Source organism: Microcaecilia unicolor, chromosome 10, assembly GCF_901765095.1.
Source record: "Microcaecilia unicolor chromosome 10, aMicUni1.1, whole genome shotgun sequence".
In the NCBI taxonomy this organism is placed as follows: Eukaryota; Metazoa; Chordata; class Amphibia; order Gymnophiona; family Siphonopidae; genus Microcaecilia; species Microcaecilia unicolor.
Genome location: NC_044040.1, coordinates 145,435,459 through 145,459,109, shown reverse-complemented (window position 1 = coordinate 145,459,109; position 23,651 = coordinate 145,435,459). Strand labels below are relative to the sequence as shown.

General features: G+C 47.4%; 1 protein-coding gene across 1 annotated transcript in view; it reads right to left on the bottom strand.

The window, feature by feature from the left end:
• Positions 1–23,651, bottom strand: part of ATG16L1 (autophagy related 16 like 1) — a 303,900-nt gene that overhangs the window by 69,557 nt on the left and 210,692 nt on the right. The window contains 1 exon segment of the mRNA XM_030217204.1: positions 10,006–10,126. Within this exon segment, the coding sequence (XP_030073064.1) occupies positions 10,006–10,126 (121 nt within the window).

The window sequence follows — 23,651 nt, the reverse complement described above, 5'->3', positions numbered from 1 at the left end:
GCCATACTCATGCCAGCATTAGCATCTAGGCAGCATGTGCTGCAAAGCCCCGCTGCTGATCTGCGTTTCCCACAGTGGGAGCAAAGCTTAACCCCTTCAGCAGCCATCAAATTCAGAAAACAAAATGGCGCCTTCATACCAAAACTTACCCCGCACAGAGCGCTGTCAGCGGGAACCTCCCAGAAGGAGCTGAGCACCACTCTCACCTCAGGAGACTGAGTCAAACGAGCTTTGGTCAAGCTGCACCGAACCGGGAGCTCTGGAGAAAGCCTCAGAATTTTTTTTTTTTTACTGTGAGGAAAGTTAGAGGCAGGCAGACACAGAGGAACTCCGGGAGGGGGAATGGGGTAAGGCAGGGACAGGGAAAACCAAGTATGCCTTTAAAGTGGGCACCACCAGCCACAACATCCCTCCGCTCTACTGGCAAAGCACAGGAGCCACCCCAGGCAGAAATCCAGGAGCTGAGAAAGCGACGTCCACACCTGGGAGATACAGATATACTGAAGGCAGAGGGGGCTGGGCGTCCAGGAACACCATGTGCTTTTAGTGTTCTCTATCTCCACCTGCTGGTAGGCAGATACAACCCGTCAGTTAATGGATTCATCTGCTGTTGATGACAAGGAATGGTAACTTGCTAGGTACAACACAACAATGGTAGGCAGAAGGCACACTCCTGCATGGTACATCATTCTGAAAAGCTTTGAGTAAAGAAAATGGAGAGTGGTTCTACGCAAGAGCTCCATCAGATGACATCACCCGCACGTGAGACCGATATCATGCTTGTCCTTAGAGAAAAGTAAAAACATCACTACAATGACCACTGCTAAGCCCAGTCTTCTAATATCTTGTAAGTCAAACTAGGAAAGGGTAGGAAGGGAGTGTGCCTGTTTACAGATTATATGAAAACTTCTGACAGAGCAGACACGATAAAAGGGGTGAATAAAATGAGACAACTTTAAAAGCCTGGAAAAATCATCGTCTGTTAACTACTGTGTTTCAATAAATAAAATAAAACACAAAAACAGCCAAATCATGCAAAAACCACGTCATTGTGGAGATGAGTCAGAAGTAAAACACCACAAACCTGGTGATCATCACTTCTGATAACCTCAAAAGAGTCACAGTCTGTGTGGCGAATCAGTCAAAAAGGTTAAACAGTATTTTAGATTATGAAGTGTATTGAATTGAAAAAATAAAAAGCACATTGGGTAAATAGAGAGGTTATCATTTGTAGAAAGAGGAAGATTATTTTTCTCTCTACAAACTGTTGGTGAGATCCTCCCATCTTGAGCATTATGTTCCATTATGGAAACAGTATCTACAAGAGGACAGACAAGGCAGAGATAATTACAAGGAAGGCCACCAAAATGGTGTAAGCCTTAAACAGACTGAAGGGGCTAAAAATTAACGCTCTAGACCGATGGGAAAGAAGGGCTAGATTGTAATCATTTAAATATCTACCAGACATCAATAATGTACTACAAAGAAGTGGCCGTAGATTTGGCCCTGGACCCCCCTGCCGATGACCCTCTTGACACCCCCTCCCGCTGCCAACCCGCTGTTGCCTACCTTTGTTGGCGGGGGGACCCCAACCCCTGCCAGCCGAGGTCCTCCTCTTCCGGCGCAAGGCTTCGTTCTGTTTCTGTGAGTCTGACGTCCTGCACCCGTCAGACTCAGACACAGAACGAAGCCTTGCGCTGGAAGAAGAGGACCTCGGCTGGCGGGGGTTGGGGTCCCCGCCAGCAAAGGCAGGCGACAGCGGGGGAGGGTTGGTGGCGGGAAGTGGGGGGGGGGGGGGTGTCAAAGTTGTTGTTGGTGGTGGCGGGGGGGGGGGGGGGAGGGTCAGTCGGCTAAAATGTGCCCCCTCACTTTGGGCTCTGGACCTCCCTCCTGCCGAAGTCTGGCTATGTCCCTGCTACAAAGTAACATCAACCATAGACTTAAAAGCTCAAGGATAAGAGGAGTCATAAAGTAGAAGAAAAAGTTTAAAATGGAATGCAAGATTCAATGACATAATGAACATCTTCCCAAGGAGGTTATGGAAGCCTAAACAGAAGCTAAAGCAGTGGTAAAACTAATTCCAGCACAGGTCTTTTTTGGCCTCACATGATCTTAGTATCTCTTTGGTTAGTGCAACTGGATAAAACATCTGACTAATAAAGGTTTTCAGGACGTTGGACTAAAGTAGTAGGTAATAGCTTCTGGCTGATATAAAGGTTTTCAGGATGTTGGACTAAAGCAGTGGGTACTTTGTTAATATGCAGTTATTAGCAGGGGTATGGTAAAATTATGTATCATACCTGATAATTTTCTTTCCCTTAATCATAGCCGATCAATCCATAGACTGGTGGGTTGTGTCCATCTACCAGCAGGTGGAGATAGAGAGCAATCTTTTGCCTCCCTATATGTGGTCATGTGCTGCCGGAAATTCCCCAGTATGTCGATATCAAAGCTCCATCCGCAGGACTCAGCACTTAGAGAATTACACCCACAAAGGGACACTCTGCCCAGCTCACCACCGCCAAAGCGGGGGAGGGGAAATATTCCAGCGCACCACCGCCGGGACGGTGGGCGGGAAACCACACCCGCCGACGCAGGGGGAACTGGCTTATCCTGGCTACCGCAACTGCGGGAGGAGCTGGCTTACCCTAACACCGCCGAAGCGGGAGGGATACAAAGCTACCCTACAGCCTCACGAAGCGGGAGGGAGCGCCGGCATAATTTAGTTATCAATCCAGCCACCGCCAAAACGGGGGGAGAGGAAGCAGCAGCTCACTGTAACACAAAATCGTCTCAACTCGAAGAGACTTCAATTGGAAGAACTTGTACACGAAGTCCTCATGAACAGGAAATGAAGACTGAACTTGAACCTGAAATATACCCAGAACACAAACAATACAGATATCTGAGAGGGGCTATAGATTGATCGGCTATGATTAAGGGAAAGAAAATTATCAGGTATGATACATAATTTTACCTTCCCTATCTTCAAGCCAATCAATCCATAGACTGGTGGGATGTACCGAAGCAGTACTCACCCAGGGCGGGACATGGAAATCCCTGAACGCAAAACTGAAGCCCCAAACTGGGCCTCGGCCCGAGCAGCCACATCCAAGCGGTAATGTCGTGAGAAGGTATGAGCCGATGACCAAGTAGACGCTCTGCAAATCTCTTCCAAGGAGACAGATCTGGACTCCGCCATCGAGGCTGCTTGTGCTCTAGTAGAGTGTGCCTTCAGCTGAATAGGCGGAATCTTCCCTGCCGCCACATAAGCTGACGCGATCGTCTCCTTGACCCAACGTGCCACCGTAGGCTTAGATGCCTGCAGACCCTTACGAGGGCCTGCGAACAGCGCGAACAGATGATCTGACTTCCGGAAATCATTGGTCACTTCCAAGTATCTGATGATGACCCGTCTAACATCTAGGTATTTGAGCGCAGGGTAATCCTCCCTACGAAAGGAGGGAAGGTAAAGCTGCTGATTCACATGGAATCGAGAAACAATCTTGGGCAGGAAGGAAGGCACTGGGCGAATCGATACTCCTGCCTCAGTGAATCGCAGGAACGGTTCTCTACACGAGAGCGCGTGGAGCTCGGAAACTCTTCTGGCTGATGTGATAGCTTTCAACGTCAGGTCCTTCAGCGATGCCCTTGGCAAGGGCTCGAAGGGCGGCTTCTGCAAGGTCCGCAGTAGCAGATTGAGATTCCACGTAGGTACTATTGAGTGCAGAGGGGGGCGCAGGTGATTAACTCCTTTGAGAAAGCGTACCACATCCGGCTGTGAAGCCAGGGAAGCCCCCTTCAGATGACCCCTGAAACAAGCTAGAGCCGCCACCTGGACTTTCAGCGAACTGAGCGACAGACCTTTCTCCAGTCCCTCTTGCAGGAACGCCAACACTGAAGACATTGGAGCAGTGAAGGGCGATACAGAGCCTGCCTCGCACCACGACGCAAAGGTACGCCAAACCCTGGCGTAAGTGGTGGAAGTAGAGCGCTTCCTCGCTCTCAGCATAGTGGCGATGACCTTGTCTGAGAAGCCCTTCTTCCTCAGCCGCTTTCGCTCAAGAGCCAGGCCGTAAGACCAAAGGGGGAGGGATCCTCCATCACCACGAGACCCTGATGTAAGAGGCCCCGCTCCGCTGGCAGCTGCAGAGGGCCGTCCACCGAGAGTCTGACTAAGTCCGCATACCAGGGACGTCTGGGCCAATCCGGACCCACCAGGATCACCCGGCCCGGATGCTTTGCCACCCGGCCTAGCACCCTGCCCATCATGGGCTAGGGCGGGAACAAGTAGAGAAGCTCCTGTGCCGGCCACTGCTGGAGAAGAGCATTGACTCCCAGAGATCGAGGGTCCCGTCCTCTGCTGAAAAAACGCGGCACTTGGCAATTGGCCGAGGACGCCATCAGATCCAGGCTCGGCCGGCCCCAGCGTTTCGTGATGTCCAAGAACGCCCGAGCAGACAGTTGCCACTCTCCGGGATCCAAGGTATGGCGACTGAGAAAGTCCACCATGACATTCATGACTCCCACAATGTGGGCCGCCGACAGCTGTTCCAGATTCGCTTCCGCCCACAGGCATAGCTTCATGGCCTCCTTGGCCTCCTTTCCTGATATCTCCGAGGAGGAAACCGCCCGCCTTCTTTCCTCCTCAAAATGCACCACTTGTTCCTCTGATCCCATCCCCACCAACTTACTTAACACCATCTCTCCTACTATCACCCCCTCCATCTGTCATATCCTCAACCTCTCTCTCTCCACTGCAACTGTCCCCGACACCTTCAAGCATGCTGTAGTCACGCCACTCCTCAAAAAACCATCACTAGACCCTACCTGTCCCTCCAACTACCGCCCCATCTCCCTCCTACCCTTCCTCTCCAAGACACTTGAGCGCGCAGTCCACAGCCGCTGCCTTGATTTTCTCTCCTCTCATGCCATCCTTGATCCGCTTCAATCCGGTTTTCGCCCTCTTCACTCGACAGAAACAGCACTTTCTAAAGTCTGTAATGACCTGTTCCTTGCCAAATCCAGAGGCCACTACTCCATCCTCATCCTCCTCGATCTATCCGCCGCTTTTGACACTGTCAATCATGACTTACTTCTTGCCACACTGTCCTCATTTGGGTTCCAGGGCTCTGTCCTCTCCTGGTTCTCCTCCTATCTCTCCCACCGCACCTTCAAAGTTCACTCTCATGGATCTTCCTCCACCCCCATCCCCTTATCTGTTGGTGTTCCCCAGGGATCGGTCCTTGGACCCCTTCTCTTCTCAATCTACACCTCTTCCCTGGGCTCCCTGATCTCATCTCATGGTTTCCAGTATCATCTCTATGCTGATGACACCCAACTGTATCTCTCCACACCAGACATCACCGCGGAGACCCAGGCAAAGGTATCGGCCTGCTTATCCGACATTGCTGCCTGGATGTCCAACCGCCACCTGAAACTGAACATGTCCAAGACCGAGCTTATCGTCTTTCCACCAAAACCCACTTCTCCTCTTCCTCCACTTTCTATCTCAGTTGATAACACCCTCATCCTCCCCGTCTCATCTGCCCGCAACCTCGGAGTCATCTTTGACTCCTCTCTCTCCTTCTCTGCGCATATCCAGCAGATAGCCAAGACCTGTCGCTTCTTCCTCTTTAACATCAGCAAAATTCGCCCTTTCCTCTCTGAACACACCACCCGAACTCTCGTCCACGCTCTCATTACCTCTCGCCTGGACTACTGCAACTTACTCCTCACCGGCCTCCCACTTAGCCATCTATCCCCCCTTCAGTCTGTTCAGAACTCTGCTGCACGTCTCATATTCCGCCAGAACCGATATACTCATATCACCCCTCTCCTCAGGTCACTTCACTGGCTTCCGATCAGATACCGCATTCAATTCAAGCTTCTCCTTCTTACCTACAAATGCACTCAGTCTGCTGCCCCTCACTACCTCTCTACCCTCATCTCCCCTTACGTTCCCGCCCGTAACCTCCGTTCACAGGATAAATCCCTCCTCTCAGTACCCTTCTCCACCACCGCCAACTCCAGGCTCCGCTCATTCTGCCTCGCCTCACCCTATGCTTGGAACAACCTTCCTGAACCCTTACGCCAAGCCCCCTCCCTGCCCGTCTTCAAGTCTTGCTTAAAGCCCACCTCTTCAATGCTGCGTTCGGCACCTAACCCTTACCGTTCAGTGAATCCAGACTGCCCCAATTTGACTGCCCCTATCGGACCGACCGTTCACTTGTCTATTAGATTGTAAGCTCTTTGAGCAGGGACTGTCTCTCTTTGTTAAATTGTACAGCGCTGCGTAACCCTAGTAGCGCTCTAGAAATGTTAAGTAGTAGTAGTAGTAATAGGGGCGCTCCTGGTACCTCCCTGGCGATTGACATAGGCCACAGCCGTGACATTGTCCGACAGGACCTGTACAGGCCTCAGCACCAGTACCGGGAGAAACTCTAGAAGCGTCAACCAAATGGCTCGGAGCTCCAGGAGGTTGAGGGACCATTTCGTCTCTGCAGGAGACCAGAGCCCCTGCGCTGTCCGTCCCAGGCAGTGGGCTCCCCAGCCCGTCAAGCAGGCGTCCGTCGTGACGACAACCCACTCCGGGGTCGTAAGAGGCATTCCTGCAAACAGCTTGTCTGGCCTCAGCCACCAGCTCAGCGCCTTTCGCACCGCTGGATCCAAGGGAAGGCGTACGGCGTAATCCTCCGAGACTGGAGTCCACCGCCGCAGAAGAGAGTGCTGTAGTGGTCTCATATGAGCCCTGGCCCAGGGCACTACCTCCATTGTGGCCGTCATGGAGCCCAACAGCTGCACATAGTACCAAGCTCGAAGAGTAGAGGAGGCTAGGAATTGGCCCACCTGGGTCTGAAGCTTGATGCCCCGGTTGTCTGGCAGGAACACTCTGCCCACTTGGGTGTCGAATCGAACTCCCAGATACTCCAGGGACTGAGTCGGGCGCAGCTGGCTTTTCTCCCAGTTGATGATCCATCCCAGGGAGCTCAGAAGAGCAATGACCCTGTCTGTAGCTCTCCCGCACTCCGCATAGGAAGGGGCTCGGATCAGCCAGTCGTCCAGATAGGGATGGACTTGCATTCCCCTCCTTGCGGAGGAAGGCCGCGATGACCACATTACTTTGGAGAAGGTCCGCGGAGCCGTAGCCAACCCGAATGGGAGGGCTCTGAACTGGAAGTGTCGGCCCAGCACTGCAAAGCGCAGAAAGCGCTGATGAGGCGGCCAGATGGGAATATGTAAGTAAGCTTCCTTGATGTCCAGGGAGGTCAGGAATTCTCCCTTTTTCACCGCAGCTATTATGGAGCGGAGGGTCTCCATCCGGAAGTGCCGAACTTTCAAGGCCTGATTGACTCTCTTGAGGTCGAGAATAGGCCGAGCAGATCCTTCTTTCTTTGGCACCACAAAGTAAATGGAGTAGCGCCCCTTGCCAAGCTGATCTACTGGCACCGGGACCACCGCGCCCAGGTGGATCAGGTTGCTCAAAGTCTGCTGCACAGCAGCTGCTTTGACCTGAGACTTGCAAGGAGAGTTTACAAACCCGTCTCTTAGAGGTCGGCAGAACTCTAGCTTGTAGCCGTCTCTGATGACTTCCAGAACCCAAGCGTCTGAAGTTACCCTGGTCCACTCGCCCAGAAACGAGGACAACCTCCCTCCTATCTGCACTGGGCCATGGACCAGGTCCCCGTCATTGGGTACGCGACCCTGGGGGCGGGCCGGAGGATGAACCTCCGGGGCGGCGGTCCCTACGAAAGGAATGCTGCTTGGGGGAGAAGTTCCGTTTGAAGGAAGCAGAGGCAGAGGAGGACGACTTGCCCGGGCGATACCGACGGGCTTCCTGGAATCGGCCCTTAGAGGAACCAGGACGAGTACTGCCGGCCCGAGTCCTGACCTCCGGCAACCTCTTGCCCTTGGATGTGCCGAGCTCCGTCACGATCTTGTTCAGCTCGTCCCCAAAGAGCAGCTTGCCTTTAAAAGGCAACTTGGCTAGGCGAGATTTAGAGGCATGGTCAGCAGACCAGTGCTTAAGCCAGAGCTACCGCCGTGCAGAGACTGTCTGAGCCATGCCCTTGGCCGAGGCTCTCAAAATATCATACAGCAAGTCTGCCAAGTAGGCCAAACCCGACTCCAGGGTCGGCCATTCCGCCCTCCAGGAAGGGTCCGAGGGGGAAGCCCGCTGCAAAACAGTCAGGCACGCCCTAGCCACGTAGGAGCCACAAACCGAGGCTTGCAAACTCAGAGCGGCCGCCTCAAAGGACAACTTTAAGGCCGCCTCCATTCTCCTGTCTTGGGCGTCCTTCAGGGCAGTACCACCTTCCACCGGCAGCGCCGTTTTCTTAGTCACGGCAGTGATTAAGGAATCTACCGTGGGCCAGACAAAGGCTTCCCGTTCCCCCTCAGGAAAGGGGTACAGACGGGATATAGCCCTGGCTACTTTCAGGCTCGCCTCAGGGGCATCCCATTGCGCTGAAATTAAGGTCTGCATAGCCTCATGAACGTGGAAGGTTCTAGGCGGGCGCTTCATTCCCAGCATAATGGCGGAGCCAGTAGAGGCTGAGAGAGAGCCTTCCTCCGGAGAGGCAATCTTCAAAATGCTCATGGCCTGCATAAGCAGGTTGGGCAAATCCTCTGAGCGAAAAAGCCGTGCTGCAGAGGGGTCGTCCGCTCCATCCGAGCGAGGATCAGTCTCTTCCATCGATTCCGCTAAGGATCTCTGGGAGAACTCAGACACGCTGCCGTCATCCACATCAGAGGAGACCGAGTCCCCCGAGGGTGGAAGATCCACCCGAGGGCGCTTAAGCATAGAGGCCTCATCACCCCGATCAGAGAGGTGAGCAGGGGCAGTGTTCTGCATAAGAAAGGCCTGATGCAGCAGCAAAATGAACTCAGGGGAGAAACCCTCCAGTCTGTGCATTTCTGCAGCCTGTGCCGCAGCCCTAGAGGCGCCCTCCATCTGCGCTCCCAGTAGCGGGGGAGAGGCGTGTTGCGCGTCCAAAATGGCGTCCGGCGCGAAACTCCGAGAAGGAGCCGCGTGAGAAGAAGGGCGTTTTAATTTCGCTGACTTCTTACTGTCGCCCGATTCAAGGGCGAACAAGCTGTTAACGTCTCCCATCTCGAGGGCGGCCCAAGAAGAAGCTGACCGAGCCATGTGGCCGGTCACGACCGGGAGGGCGGCCAGTGGGGGATGGGCGCCTAAGGCGGGAAAGGCCACCGCGCCGGAGGAAAAACTGGTGAACTCTCCCGGTTCCGAAAGGGCGCCCAAAAAGGGCGACTCTACCTTCGATCCCCCCGCTTCCCCGCTAGGCGCGCGAACGCGTTCCGGGGAGCGTCTTTTCGCGCCCTTGCCATTCGAGGCCATAGCCACGTGGAGACCATTCGGGGAACCCCCCTGCCCGCTAGTAAAAGGTAAAAATTACCTGCTTCTTGCTCCGAGCAGCGACGTCCTTTTTGAACGTTTAAAAATTTTTTTTTTTGTTTAACGGAGCCAGCGGGAGGGGGGAGAAAAGGAGGGACCTGGCACCACCAGGTTTGCACTTGCTCACGAAGAGCCCTCAACCCCAGGTACTCAACAAAACCTAAACAATTAGGCTTGGAGACCTAGCCAGAGCTGCTGCTGTGTGACCACACACCTGCTGAGATAAGAGAACATACTGGGGAATTTCCGGCAGCACATGACCACATATAGGGAGGCAAAAGATTGCTCTCTATCTCCACCTGCTGGTAGATGGACACAACCCACCAGTCTATGGATTGATCGGCTTGATGATAGGGAAAGGGCTGATCATTTCATTGTGTTCTATCCTGCTGGTTGGTGGTTCTGTGGAATGGTTTAGGGGATGAATTTTGGGTTCATAAATTTGTTTTTTTTACTGTTGGCAATTCTGCTTTTGTAAACCACTTTGACTATGTAGGGCTATGACAGAAAATGTTTAGTGTTTCTCTTCCTACATAGTATAAAAGTAGCACAAACTAATGTGTGCTTATGGATAAATATGGTTTCCTTACAGACTTTACTGCGTAAGTCCCAGAGTTTGAGAGTTCGGTCGTAACCTCCAGACACTATTCGTGCATTGTCCAACAGAAACTTGGCAGACAGGACTTTCCCACTATGACCTGTCAAAGTGTGCTGGAAGAGAATAATGCAATGTGTCAATAAGCAGTTTTCATAGAACACAAGATGAAGCACCCATGATATGGGATATAAAATGACAAAATATTTTCAATTCATAATCTAACATCAAAATATCTCCACAGAACACTTTGGAATTATTTATCTTCCTGTAGTTAGCACCTAAGTGTAGACAGAGGCAAATTCAATTTTCAATCCAAACAAAGGGCTTATAAATACCCTCATCGTTTCTAACATATTGAAATAAATGCCATAAAGAGGACAATTTTCAGAACATCCATTTTATTGTTCCTGTAATGGAGAGATTGCTAATTAGTTCCACAGCACTTACTTGCTATGCTAAAAAAGGAAACTAAACATTGTCAATGTAATCACGGTAGTACATTTGTGAAAGTATAATTTACATCTTACCTGATAATTGTTTCTTTTAGTCCTATATCAGATGTAATGTATACTGTTACTGTATCCTGCCAACTCCCACTGTAGTAGTTTAAAGTGGGTAACAAAGCATAAATAAAAATAACTGAAAATAAAACGATAAAAGAATTTAAAATTGTTTTTGAAATAAGTCTTCAAATTATTTTGAAAAGAAAAATAGGAAGATGCAAGAAGAACTAAAGGGAGCAATAACCAAAAATGAGAAGCTTGATAACTAAAAGAATCATCTAGAAACTTTTTAAACTTAACACCTGAAAAAGAAGGTTAAAATAAACGGAATGGATCTCTATTTCTTGTAAAACTGCAGACAGAAGGATAAAAAATTAAAAATATGAACAGGTGCAAAGCCATCAAACATTTTAAAGGCTATACAGGCCAATTTAAACAAGCTGTGAGACTGAACTGGTAACCAATGAAGGGAAATAACTGCTGTAGCACTTTCAGAATACTGCAGCCAAATTAATATTTGGAGTATTCTGCAAAATTTGGAGTGAAGTTTAACTGTAAGAGACAGATAAAGAATGGGCTAGTACAATGGCTTGTACCAGAGTGGTGAAATGTTTTCTGTCAAAACATTGATGGCTTCTTCGCAATTGTCCAAGTTTAAAGAATACAGCCTGCACAAGATGCTTTACTTGGGGCTCAAAAGAGAGAGTAGTGTCAAGAATGAACCCAAGAACCTTAGATGTACATTCCACCTTTAAAGATAGATCTTTCGAAGCAACAAATACATTTGGGATAGAGTCAACACTGCGATCAAGTCAAAGCAGTTTGGTCTTGTCGGCATTCAGTTTGAAACCATGAATAAGAACTATGATATTTAACCTTAGAAATGTAGGAGGCAACCTTGGACATAGCATCATTCAAGTCTTCACTAATCAGAAGTGACAAGAGTATGTAATCTGCATATGAATAGAATTTTACACCAAGGGAAGAAAACCCAATATCCGTATGTGTTGTGTAGATGTTAAATAAGATGGGGGACAGTAGGGAGCCCTATGGAACAGCACAGGGTAAACTCCATGATTCTGAAAGCATCTTTCTCATTTTGACCTTATAGTGTATTAACTAGAAACTCTTTAAACCATTGCAGGACACTGCTGGATATGTCAATGGAATTCAATTTAAAAGGAAGAATATTATGATCACTGTATCAGACTCGGCAGTGAGATCAAATTGAAGTAAGTGCCTTGCCATTAGCCAAAAATAAAAAGCACAGCATCAGTGACATGTGTCAGCAAAGCCAGTTCCATGCTGTGAAATGATCTAAACCTGAATTGTAGTGGACTTAAATATTCATGTTTGTCCAAATAGGAGGTCAACTGGGAGGCAACAGTAGTCTCTGAAAGTTCAGATAAAAGGGGAATACTGACAACCTGTTTAAAATTAGCAGGTAAGCTAGGAGTGAGAATAATGCTGCTTAAAGTAGGAGGATAATGCCCTGTTATAATAAAGAATTCAAAAAAGATGTAAGCCAATCAATAATTAAAGGTGGTGGTAATTTCATAAAGAGGGGCAGCTATACAATAAACAAGACAAAGCAGAAAGTTTGGGCAAAAGACACAAAATCTCATTTCTACTAACCACTGAGAAAACATTTCAAATTAAATCAGCAGGCGTGGCTGGATAAATCAGAGAAGCAGATAGAAAGATCAATAACTGTTTGCAAATCAGGAGGTACACGATTTTCACTATTTCATTCCAAAAAATAAGTAGCCAAACAGGAGAATGATGGAAACAGTCACTGTCAGCAGTAGAACACAGTACTAAGTTTCTAAAAATACCAAAAAGATGTTTAGAGGAAGACAATGAACAGTCTATGAATGATGCAAAAAAAAAAAAAACTTTTTTGCCTTATAAATGGTTGCTTTACAAGATTTCACAGACTTTTTTCCACTATGCTCGCAACAGTGGATTATGTGAGCAACACCAACTATGCTCTAGATGCCGACAAACAGATTTTAATTTTGCCAGACCTTGTGTGATCTATTTGGGCATTATGAGTTGATGGAATCCTTTTTCTAACTAAAGAAGTTCATCCCTATCGATGAAAGCACATTGTGCCAGCAAACGGAGTCAGAAAAATAGTAGTTCCAAATAATTCATTCTATAGAGTATTGTGCAGCTATAGTATCTTCAGGTGCTCATATTCATACTATCAATTAAGACCAAATACTTATGGCATAACCAATGCCACACTCAGCCAATATCAATTCCAATTATGCAGGCATAACCTCCACTGACATGCAGTGAAATCACAGCATTAGGAAATCCAAGGCAAGGAGCACACGAGAGAAACTTGAAAACAGAAAAAAAAATATATCTGAAAAAGGAAAATAAGGTAACAAAACCAATCACCGACCGAATATAAGAATAAACTGAGAGGGTTTCTGGACTGGTCTGGAATAGGACTAAAGGAAAGAAAATTATTATTATTTTTTTTATATTCAATATATTTTTATTAAAGGTTTTTTCCATACAGATAATACAGAAGCAAACACAAAATCAAACAAAAACAACCCCCCCCCCCCCCCCGCAAAGAAACAAAAGAAGCGCAGGAAAGAAAATTATGAGGTAAGATAATTTTTTCTTCCTTTTTGTCCACACCACACCAGACCAGTCCAAATGAGTGGGATGTAGCAAAGCAGTGCCCAACAAGGGAAGGACTCAAAATTTAAGCCAAAAAAATATACTATACCTCTTTTCCAAGTAAACTGTAGTTGAGAAACTGCAAGTGCATAATGAAACTGACGTTCAGGAGAAATAGTAACATAGTAAATGACGGCAGATAAAGACCTGTATGGCCCATCCAGTCTGCCCAACAAGATAAACTCATTTACATGGTATGTGATACTTTAAATGTATACTCAAGTTTGATTTGTCCTTGCCTTTCTCAGGGCATAGACCATAGAAGTCTGCCCAGAACTGTTCTTGTACTAAGTTCTGAAACTAACATCAAAGCCCCTTAAAATTTACACTCCAGCCCATCCCTAACTATTCAGTCATGATTTGGGCATAGACCATAAAAGTCTGCCCAGCTCCTGTTTAGTTTCCCATTTACCGGCGTCGCCACCCGATCTCCGCGGAACCATTCCTTCTAAACAGGATTCCTTTGTGTTTATCCCATGCATGTTTGAATTCCATTACCATTTTCATCTCCACTACCTCCCGCGAGAGGGCATTCCACATATCCACCACCCTCTCCGTAAAAAAATACTTAGTCCTGAGTCTGCCTCCCTTCAACCTCAATTCATGTCCTCTAGTTCTACCGCCTTCCCGTCTCCGAAAAAGGTTCATTTGCGGATTAATACCTTTCAAATATTTGAACGTCTGTATCACATCACCCCTGTTTCTCCTTTCCTCCAAGGTATACATGTTCAGGTCTCTCCTCGTACGGTTTGCAACGCAAATCCTATACCCTTTTTGTAGCTTTTCTTTGCACCGCTTTCAATCTTTTTACATCTTTAGCAAGATAACCTTCAAAACTGAACACAATACTCCAAATGGGGCCTCACAAACGTAGAGGGGCATCAACACCTCTTTTCTTCTGCTGGTTATGCCCCTCTCTACGTAGCCTAGCATCCTTCTGGCCACAGCCATCGCCTTGTTGCATTGTTTCTTCACCTTCAGATCCTCAGACACCAACACTCCAAGGTCTCTCTCCTGATTCGAGCTTACTAATCTCTCCCCTCCTATCCAGTATCTCTCTTTCGGGTTTCTGCACTCCAACTGCATTACTCTACACTTCTTGGCATTAAATTTTAACTAAATATATATATAGATGGAAGAACTTGAATACACTTCCTAAGTCAACCAATAACTCACTACTATAACTTAGAAAAACATATTGTTCAAAAATTACTAACAGCTCACTACTCAAACATAGTAACATAACATAGTAGATGACGGCAGAAAAAGACCTGCATGGTCCATCCAGTCTGCCCAACAAGATAAACTCATATGTGCTACTTTTTGTGTATACCCTATGTGATACGTGTTTAAATGTGCTTAGTCCATACCCATTTCAACCATTATATCTTCCAAATTATTTGATAAATATATATATACTAATAAAAAAGGCCCGTTTCTGACACAAATGAAACGGGCGCTAGCAAGGTTTTCCTCGCAGTGTGTATGTTTCAGAGAGTGAATGTGCGAGTGTGTGTGAGACAGAGAGAGTGAATGTGCGAGTGTGTGTGAGACAGAGACAGTGAATGTGCGAGTGTGTGTGAGACAGAGAGTGGTGTGTGTGTGAGAGTGTGTGCAAGTGCGTATGTGAGACACAGTGTGAGAGAGTGTGTTTCACATAGATACAGTGTGTGCGAGAGAATGTGTGTGACACAGACTCTCTGTGAGACTGAGTGTATGAGACCAAGAGAGTGTGTGAGTGACTGTGTGACACTCCTCTCTCCCTACATTTCTCCCTGGGAACTCCGTTCACTGGATAAATCTCACTTATCTGCACCCTTCTCCTCCACTGCTAACTCCAGACTCCGTTCCTTTTATCTTGCTGCACCATATGCCTGGAATAGACTTCCTGAGCCGGTACGTCAAGCTCCATCTCTGACCGTCTTCAAATCTAAGCTAAAAGCCCACCTTTTTGATGCTGCTTTTAACTCCTAACCCTTGTTCATTTGTTCAGAACCCTTATGTTATCATCCTCACTTTAATATTCCCTTTATTGTTTGTCCTGTTTGTCTGTCCTAATTAGATTGTAAGCTCTGTCGAGCAGGGATTGTCTCTTCATGTTGAAGTGTACAGCGCTGCGTACGTCTAGTAGCGCTATAGAAATGATAAGTAGTAGTAGTAGTAATGTGATACAGTGTGAGACAGAAAGACATTGACTGTGAGAGAGAGAGTGTGAGTGTGACAGAGATACTTCCCCCCCCCCCTCTCTCTCTGGTGTCTGAGCGTTACTGTGCAGGACACTGAGCTCTGGCTGTGCTTCAAGGAACTGACCAGTCCTATTTAATAGAATGCACCTTGTGATAAGGAAGAGGCTGTCCTACCCTGCTTATGCCCCTAGAGGGCGCAGTTCCCCTAAAATGTCCAGGGAAAAGGGCTGGGTGAGTTGCTGAAGGGAGCCAGAAAGGGGAGGTATAGCTGGAGGTCGTTAGGACCGGGGCGAGTCCTGGAGGATAGCTGGAGGTCGTTAGGACCGGGGAGAGTCCTGGGGATAGAAACAGGTGCAGCAGGTTATGGGCTGGGGCCTGTTTGGCTATTAACTACTTATACTCCTCCTGAGTTGTGAAGGGAGGAAGGAGAAGAGCGGACAGCTGAGGAAGAAGGCTGGTAACTGCAGCAGAGGGATCCCCATGAGAAGTACTGGCTGAGCCCTATGGCTTGGTGGTGAAAAGACTGTGTCTAGAACAGTGAAGAGGTACTGTGTGTCCCAGATGAAAAGACTGTGTCTAGAACAGTGGAAAGGTACTGTGTGTCCCAGAGGAAGAGACTGTGGGTCTAGAGCTGGGTGCTACAAGGAGGGACTGTGTGTCCAGGGACTGAGTTAGTACTGAGCCCAAATGCCTGTGTGAGAGGGCTCAGGGGGGAGAAATCCATGGATATTGAACTGTGCAAGAAGAAATGTTTGAAAGGGAAGATTGCACTGAGTAGAAAGAAATGAAATGTTTAAGCTGGAAGAACTGTTTAAGCTTGTGAAAGTGTTTTAAGCTAAAAGAAGTGTGCCCCAGAGGCTGGAATAAAGATGTGTTTGGAAATAGCCTGATTGGTGAAACCTGACTATGTTTGCTTTTTGAGAAGCAGGTCACCCTGAGCAGAAAAGGGTGGTAGACTAATTTGCATAAAATCTGCATACTGAGAACCAGCTCACCCTGAGTGAAAGAGGGACCTGGGATCCTGAGGTGGGAGCTTCATTATCACACAAGCTTCATCATCTTCACAACCTCCAACATTCTGAAGCTGAGAAACCTCTTGTGGTTGGTCACTTCTGTTTGTGATGAACCCGGAAGTACGTGATGTCAATTCAGGAGATGGATACAGACAGCAGGAATGCCTTAGCCATGCAGTCAGCTTCAGAATGTTGGAGGTGCGTTTTATTACATAGAATATATATATAAATTATTTGATAAATAAATATATATATATATATATATTTATCAAATAATTTGGAAGTTATGGCCACACCCGGGTAGGAGTATAAGTCTGGGCTCTCCCAAGAGAGGGTTGAATCTTTATTGGCTTCTGCATGGCTGTTTGGTGCGTCTGGCCCAGACGATCTGGTGGATTTGAATGAAATTTGCAAAATTAATAAAGCATTGATTAGATCTGAAATGCATTCAGCAGCACTGGTGGAGTACTGCCACCTTCAACGGATCCCCAGGGGTTTAAGAATATACAAAGAACCCCGATTCCTGGGTAATCAAGACTATGTTTCTAATTGGAACAGGGTAATATCGCAATGTTCCCTTGATCTTATGTTTATCACTATTGACGCTTGATAGCTTTTTAAAGAAATTTTCCATTCTATACTCCAATTTTTTCAGTTACTCATGTGAAAGCCATGCTTTAGATGCTGTTCTTGCAACAGATAGGCATTTAGTCTCTCACTGTTTATGGCAGCCTGTACCGTGGTCTGATCATTCTCTGTGTAATTTTAGTTTAAATAATTTACTAACTCAGGTATCTCAATGTCATAAGAAAGGAGTTATTACTAGTAGAGGAAAAATTGATTCACAGATGCTTTGCAGTAAGGTAGGTTCATCTTTGAAGACAGATCATTTAGACCCTGATCAGTTGCAGAAAAATTGGGTGGAACAGATACTTTAGAAATAGCACCATATAAAACTAAACAAGTGCCAAGTAATACAAAGAATCCTTGGTATTCAAATGCTTTAAAATTGCTAAGAAGGGAATGTTGTCAGTTAGAATGTGCATGGAGGAAATTGGGGAATTCTGAGCTTAAGATAAGTGGAGAAGATTATATTCACAATATAATTTTCAAATGAAACAATCTGAAAGGGAATATTAATCCAGAATGGTGGGACTGGAGTGAGCAAATTTGGAGAAATTATCGCAGATGATAAAAAGTTGTTTTTTTTCTGAAGTCTCAACAAAGGAGGTTAAGACAATTGTGAGGAGACTATCTAGATGCCCAGCTTTTTTATTAGTTGATCCTCCTTATATTGTGATTGGTTGACTCATTTAGTAAATGCTCTGTCTCAAGGTTGGTTCTCCTCATTAAATGGTGATATTGTACTTAAAGAGAGAAAAAAAAAAAAGGAGAGAGCCCAAACCACATGGATGTGTGACTACCACAAAAGGAGCAAGGCAAAAAAACAAAAATGAGGATTCCAAAATGTCAGTATGTATTAAAGGTCTTACATACTGACATTTTGGAATCCTCTGGGGTTTTGTGCACGTTGATATTGTAGTTAACCCAATTCCAAAGGGTATTGAGATGGATTTATCATAAACATTTAAGCTTTAGACCAGTGGCTGGAATTATACTTCTAACGAAAATAATTGAATTTCTAGTGGCATCTCAATAGAAGCATTTTTATCAGATGTAAATGTTCTATTATCATCTCAACATGGCTTTAGAAGTTATTGTAGTATGGAGACTTTACTGATTGAGTTAATTTCTTGTGTTAGAGCTCAGTTGAGTAAAAGGAGTCAAATGCTGTTGCAATTTGATGTGTCTGCAGCTATTGACACTGTAAATCATGACCTGTTACTGTACAGATTATCAGAGATAAGTGTGACTCGGATTGCACTACAATGATTTGAAGGATTTTGAGAAACACATATTACAAGGTATTGAAGGATGAGATCTATTCTGAAGATTGGACACCACCATGCGGTGTTCCATAAGGCTCTCCAATTTCACCACTATTGTATAATTTGTATGTGACTACATAATCTGATTGTATTGAACCCTTAACAACTTTTTTTATATGCTGATGACCATCTTGTACTAGAATCAATAAAAATATATCATCAGCATATAAATACTGAAATTAATATGAAGCAATTTATTCACTCACATTCATTTCAGTATTTATACACTGCTTAGACCTAAGCAGTTTAGAGTTTCATTTTACAGGTACTGGGTCCGTTTCCTAGTGAGCAGGTTAAACGGTGGTCTCAGACTTACCAATTAAAGCTCAACACTGCCAAAACAAAATTGCTTTGGTTCAGTCTAAAGAAAGATTTGATTCTCACTTCACTATGACTGACTAATGATATGCTTCTTCATGTAGGTACCATTTCAAAGGTTCTCAGCAGTGGCGGTGCATGCAAATCTCTCTCATGAATATTCATTGCAGATATCCTGAAATCGTGACTGGCTGGGGTGTCTCCAGGACCAGGTTTGGGAATAGTTAATCTATTCACGATTGAAGTTAATCCAACTCCTTTATTTCTGATTATGAAAATGCACTTTCTGTAACTGTATACCTAATCCTCTCTGTCCCCTTCACCTTAAATATGTATTTCTCTTCCGGAATTGGTGAAAACCATTGTGGAAAATGTAAGCCACATTGAGCCTGCAAATATAGGTGGGAAAATGTGGGATACAAATGCTACAAATAAATAAATAAATAAACCACTGCCTTACGCTATGGTATGACAAACAGGGGACTTAAGTCTGTGACTTCTTATGTGAATGTATGACATATTTCTTCTCCAGTGCATTTCCCTTGTTTGCCCAGCAGATGGTGACTTTTCTTTTGTAAAGCTGTTACAGAAGTGACCATTTTTTTCTTGCCTAAGCACTGAGGTAATTTTTAGTATGGGAGCACAAAGGTAAACATCTCTGACCCGAGACCCTGTTCAAGGCTTGCGAGCAGTTAATTTGCCGAAGCTTCCAAGGCACTACCCAGGTAGTGACAAAGTGTTTAGATAGCTTTAATATTGATCCTTATTCAGTTACCTGCTATTGCCTGTTACTTTTCCAACTGTTTTATATGTTTCACTGTTCTAATTTTGTGACAATGAAACTTATTAGTTTATTGGCTCTGTTGCCCTGGACTAAGAATCCTGGTGGTTTGTGTGTTGGGTCTGTGGGTGCTTACTAGAAACTGTGGGACCCCTGAGAGTGTGGCCTCAGTAACCTAGAAATCACCGGGGAATAACTTGAGAGTGGGAGACTCGCCCAGAGGCAAGTAAGACCCAGTCGGTGTGAAGGGTGCTACTATAGAGCACAAGCAGCAGGTGCAGGCGGACCTGAGCAGTGCTGGGGACTGACCCTTCAGGTGGCTGCAGGGTTAGCCCCAAGCAGGTGCTAGGCGTTCCACAACATATGGTAACACACAACTCTACCAGCTCAACGAAATAGCCGAGCCTACCATCTAGGAAATAAGATTAGTGTTCCAGTCCTAGATATAACCAACATTTAGTTTATAAGCCATCCAAAAACTTACACTATGAAAGGTGGCTCACTGCAATAGGATGGAGGAATAACTGATTTCTTCATCTTGTCAAAATAGTTGAATCATCCAAAAGCAGACCCAACATTGCTACTGCACTGCCAACTATGCTAGCACGATCACTGATACCCAAAGGGTATGCTCTGCTGAACTTTCTAAGTGCCTTAGTCATAAAAAAGATAGATAGTACCTTCCTGACTGACTACCACAGAACTTCAAATTTCCACCCAGCTGTAGTTCAAATAGTCAAGACTAGTGGGTTATTGTCACAAAACGCCTAGTTACCTGCCTGGGGTTACCCCACAGCCACTTAGAGGACCTATCCCCATTACAGCTCAAGTCCACCCGTCACTTGTGCTCTACACTAGCACCCTCCTCCCACAGATTGGGTCACAACTGCCTCTGGGCGATTCTCCCGCTCTCAAATTAATACTCCCAGTGGTACTACAGTCTCAGAGAGCACTCACAGACCCAACACACAAACCACCAGGATTCTTTATCAGTCCAGACAGAGAGGCAGTAAACTAAGGTAAAATTATGTATCATACCTGATAATTTTCTTTCCATTAATCATAGCTGATCAATCCATAGACTGGTGGGTTGTGTCCATCTACCAGCAGGTGGAGATAGAGAGCAATCCTTTTGCCTCCCTATAAGTGCTCATGTGCTGCCGGAAACTCCTCAGTATGTCGATATCAAAGCTCCATCCGTAGGACTCAGCACTTAGAGAATTACACCCACAAAGGGACACTCTGCCCAGCTCACCACCGCCGAAACGGTGGAGGGGAATTAACCCAGCTCATCCCCACACAAGTGGGGGAGGGGAATCCGTCCAGCTCATCCCCGCGGAGCGGGGAAGGGACACCACACCCGCCGATGCGGGGGGATCTGGCTTATCCTGCAACCGCGGGAGGAGCTGACTGACCCCAACACCGCAGAAGCGGGAGGGGTACAAAGCTGCCCTACAGCCGCACGAAGCGGGAGGGAGTGCCGGCAGAATTTAAATCTCAATCCAGCCCCGTAAAACGGAGGGGAGAGGAATGCAGCAGCTCACTGTAACACAAACTCGTCTCAACTCTTGAAGAATCCAAGTGAAAAAATAACTTGAACACGAAGTCTTCCTGAACAGGAACTGAAGACTAAACTTGAATCTGAAATGCAACCAGAATATAAACAGTACAGATATCTGGGAGGGACTATGGATTGATCAGCTATGATTAATGGAAAGAAAATGATCAGGTATGATACATAATTTTACCTTCCATATCATCAAGCTGATCAATCCATAGACTGGTGGGATGTACCGAAGCAGTACTCACCCAGGGCGGGACATAGAAATCCCTGACCGCAACACTGAAGCCCCAAACCGGGCCTCCGCCCGAGCAGCCACAGTCAAGCGGTAATGCTTGGAGAATGTATGGGCCGAAGCCCAAGTTGCCGCCTTGCATATCTCTTCCAAGGAGACGGAACCGGCCTCTGCCATCGAGGCCGCCTGAGCTCTTGTGGAGTGAGCCTTCAGCTGGATAGGCGGCACCTTCCCCGCGGCCACATAAGCCGCTGCAATGGCTTCCTTGACCCATCTTGCCACTGTAGGCTTAGCAGCCTGCAGACCCCTACGAGGACCTGCAAACAGGACAAACAGATGATCCGATTTCCGGAAATCATTGGTCACTTCCAAGTATCTGATGATGACTCGTCTCACATCCAGACATCTGAGAGCAGAGTATTCCTCTGGGTAGTCCTCCCTACGAAAGGAAGGGAGACAGAGCTGCTGATTCACATGGAAGCGAGAAACAATCTTGGGCAAGAAGGAAGGCACTGTGCGAATAGTCACTCCTGCCTCAGTGAACTGCAGAAAAGGCTCTCGACATGAGAGTGCCTGGAGCTCGTAAACTCTTCTGGCTGAAGTGATAGCCACCAAAAAGACTGCTTTCAACGTCAGGTCTTTCAGAGATGCCCTCGACAAGGGTTCAAAAGGCGGCTTCTGCAATGCTCTTAGCACCAGATTGAGATTCCATGCAGGCACCACAGAGTGCAGAGGAGGGCGCAGGTGATTAACTCCCTTAAGAAAGCGCACCACATCTGGCTGTGAAGCCAGGGAAACACCCTTCAGGCGGCCCCTGAAGCAAGTCAGGGCCGCTACCTGGACTTTGAGGGAACTGAGCGACAGGCCTTTCTCCAGACCTTCTTGCAGGAACGCCAACACTGAAGAAATTGGAGCAGTGAAGGGAGAAAGTGAGCCTGCTTCACACCACGCTGCAAAGGTACGCCAAACCCTGGCGTAAGCAGTAGAAGTAGAGCGCTTCCTCGCTCTCAGCATAGTGGCGATGACCTTGTCTGAGAAGCCCTTCTTTCTCAGACGCTGCCGCTCAATAGCCAGGCCGTAAGACCAAAGGGGGAGGGATCCTCCATCACCACGGGACCCTGATGTAACAGGCCCTGCTCCACAGGCAGTCGCAGAGGATCGTCGACTGAGAGCCTGATCAAGTCCGCATACCAGGGACGTCTGGGCCAGTCCGGACCCACCAAGATTATCCGGCCCGGATGCTTTGCCACCCGGTCTAGCACCCTGCCCAACATGGGCCAGGGCGGGAACACATAGAGAAGCTCTTGTGTCGGCCACTGTTGGAGAAGAGCATCTACTCCCAGGGATCGAGGGTCCCGTCCTCTGCTGAAAAAGCGTGGCACTTGGCCATTGGCCGATGACGCCATCAGATCTAGGCTCGGCTGGCCCCAGCGCTTCGTGATGTCCAAGAACGCCTGAGCAGATAGCTGCCACTCTCCGGGCTCCAAGGTATGGCGACTGAGAAAGTCCGCCTTGACATTCATGACTCCAGCAATGTGGGCCGCTGACAGCTGTTCCAGGTTCGCTTCCGCCCACTGGCATAGATTCATGGCCTCCTTGGCTAGAGGGGCGCTCTTGGTACCTCCCTGGCAGTTGACATAGGCCACAGCAGTGGCATTGTCCGACAGGACCCGTACTGGCTTCAACGCCAGTACCGGGATGAACTCCAAAAGCGCCAACCGAATGGCTCTGAGTTCCAGGAGGTTGATAGACCACTTTGCCTCTGCAGGAGACCAGAGCTCCTGCGCTGTCCTTCCCAAGCAGTGGACTCCCCAGCCCGTCAAAGAGGCGTCCGTCGTGACGACAATCCACTCTGGGGTCACCAGAGGCATTCCTGCAGACAACTTGTCTGTCTGCAGCCACCAGCTCAGCGCCTTGCGCACTGCTGGGTCCAAGGGAAGGCGCACAGCATAATCCTCCGACATCGGAGTCCAGCGCTGCAACAGAGAGTGTTGTAGTGGTCTCATATGAGCCCTGGCCCAGGGCACTACTTCCATCGTGGCCGTCATAGAGCCCAACAGCTGCACATAGTCCCAAGCCCAAAGAGGAGAGGCTACTCATAACTGGTCCACCTGAGCCTGAAGTTTGACAATCCAATTGTCTGGCAGGAACACTCTGCCCACTTGGGTGTCGAATCGAACTCCCAGATACTCCAGGGACTGAGTCGGGCGCAGCTGGCTCTTCTCCCAGTTGATGATCCACCCCAGGGAGCTCAAAAGAGCAACCACCCGGTTCACAGCTTTGCCGCACTCTGCATAAGAGGGGGCTCGGATCAACCAGTCGTCCAGATAAGGATGGACTTGTACTCCTTCCTTTCGCAGGAAGGCCGCGATGACCACCATTACTTTGGAAA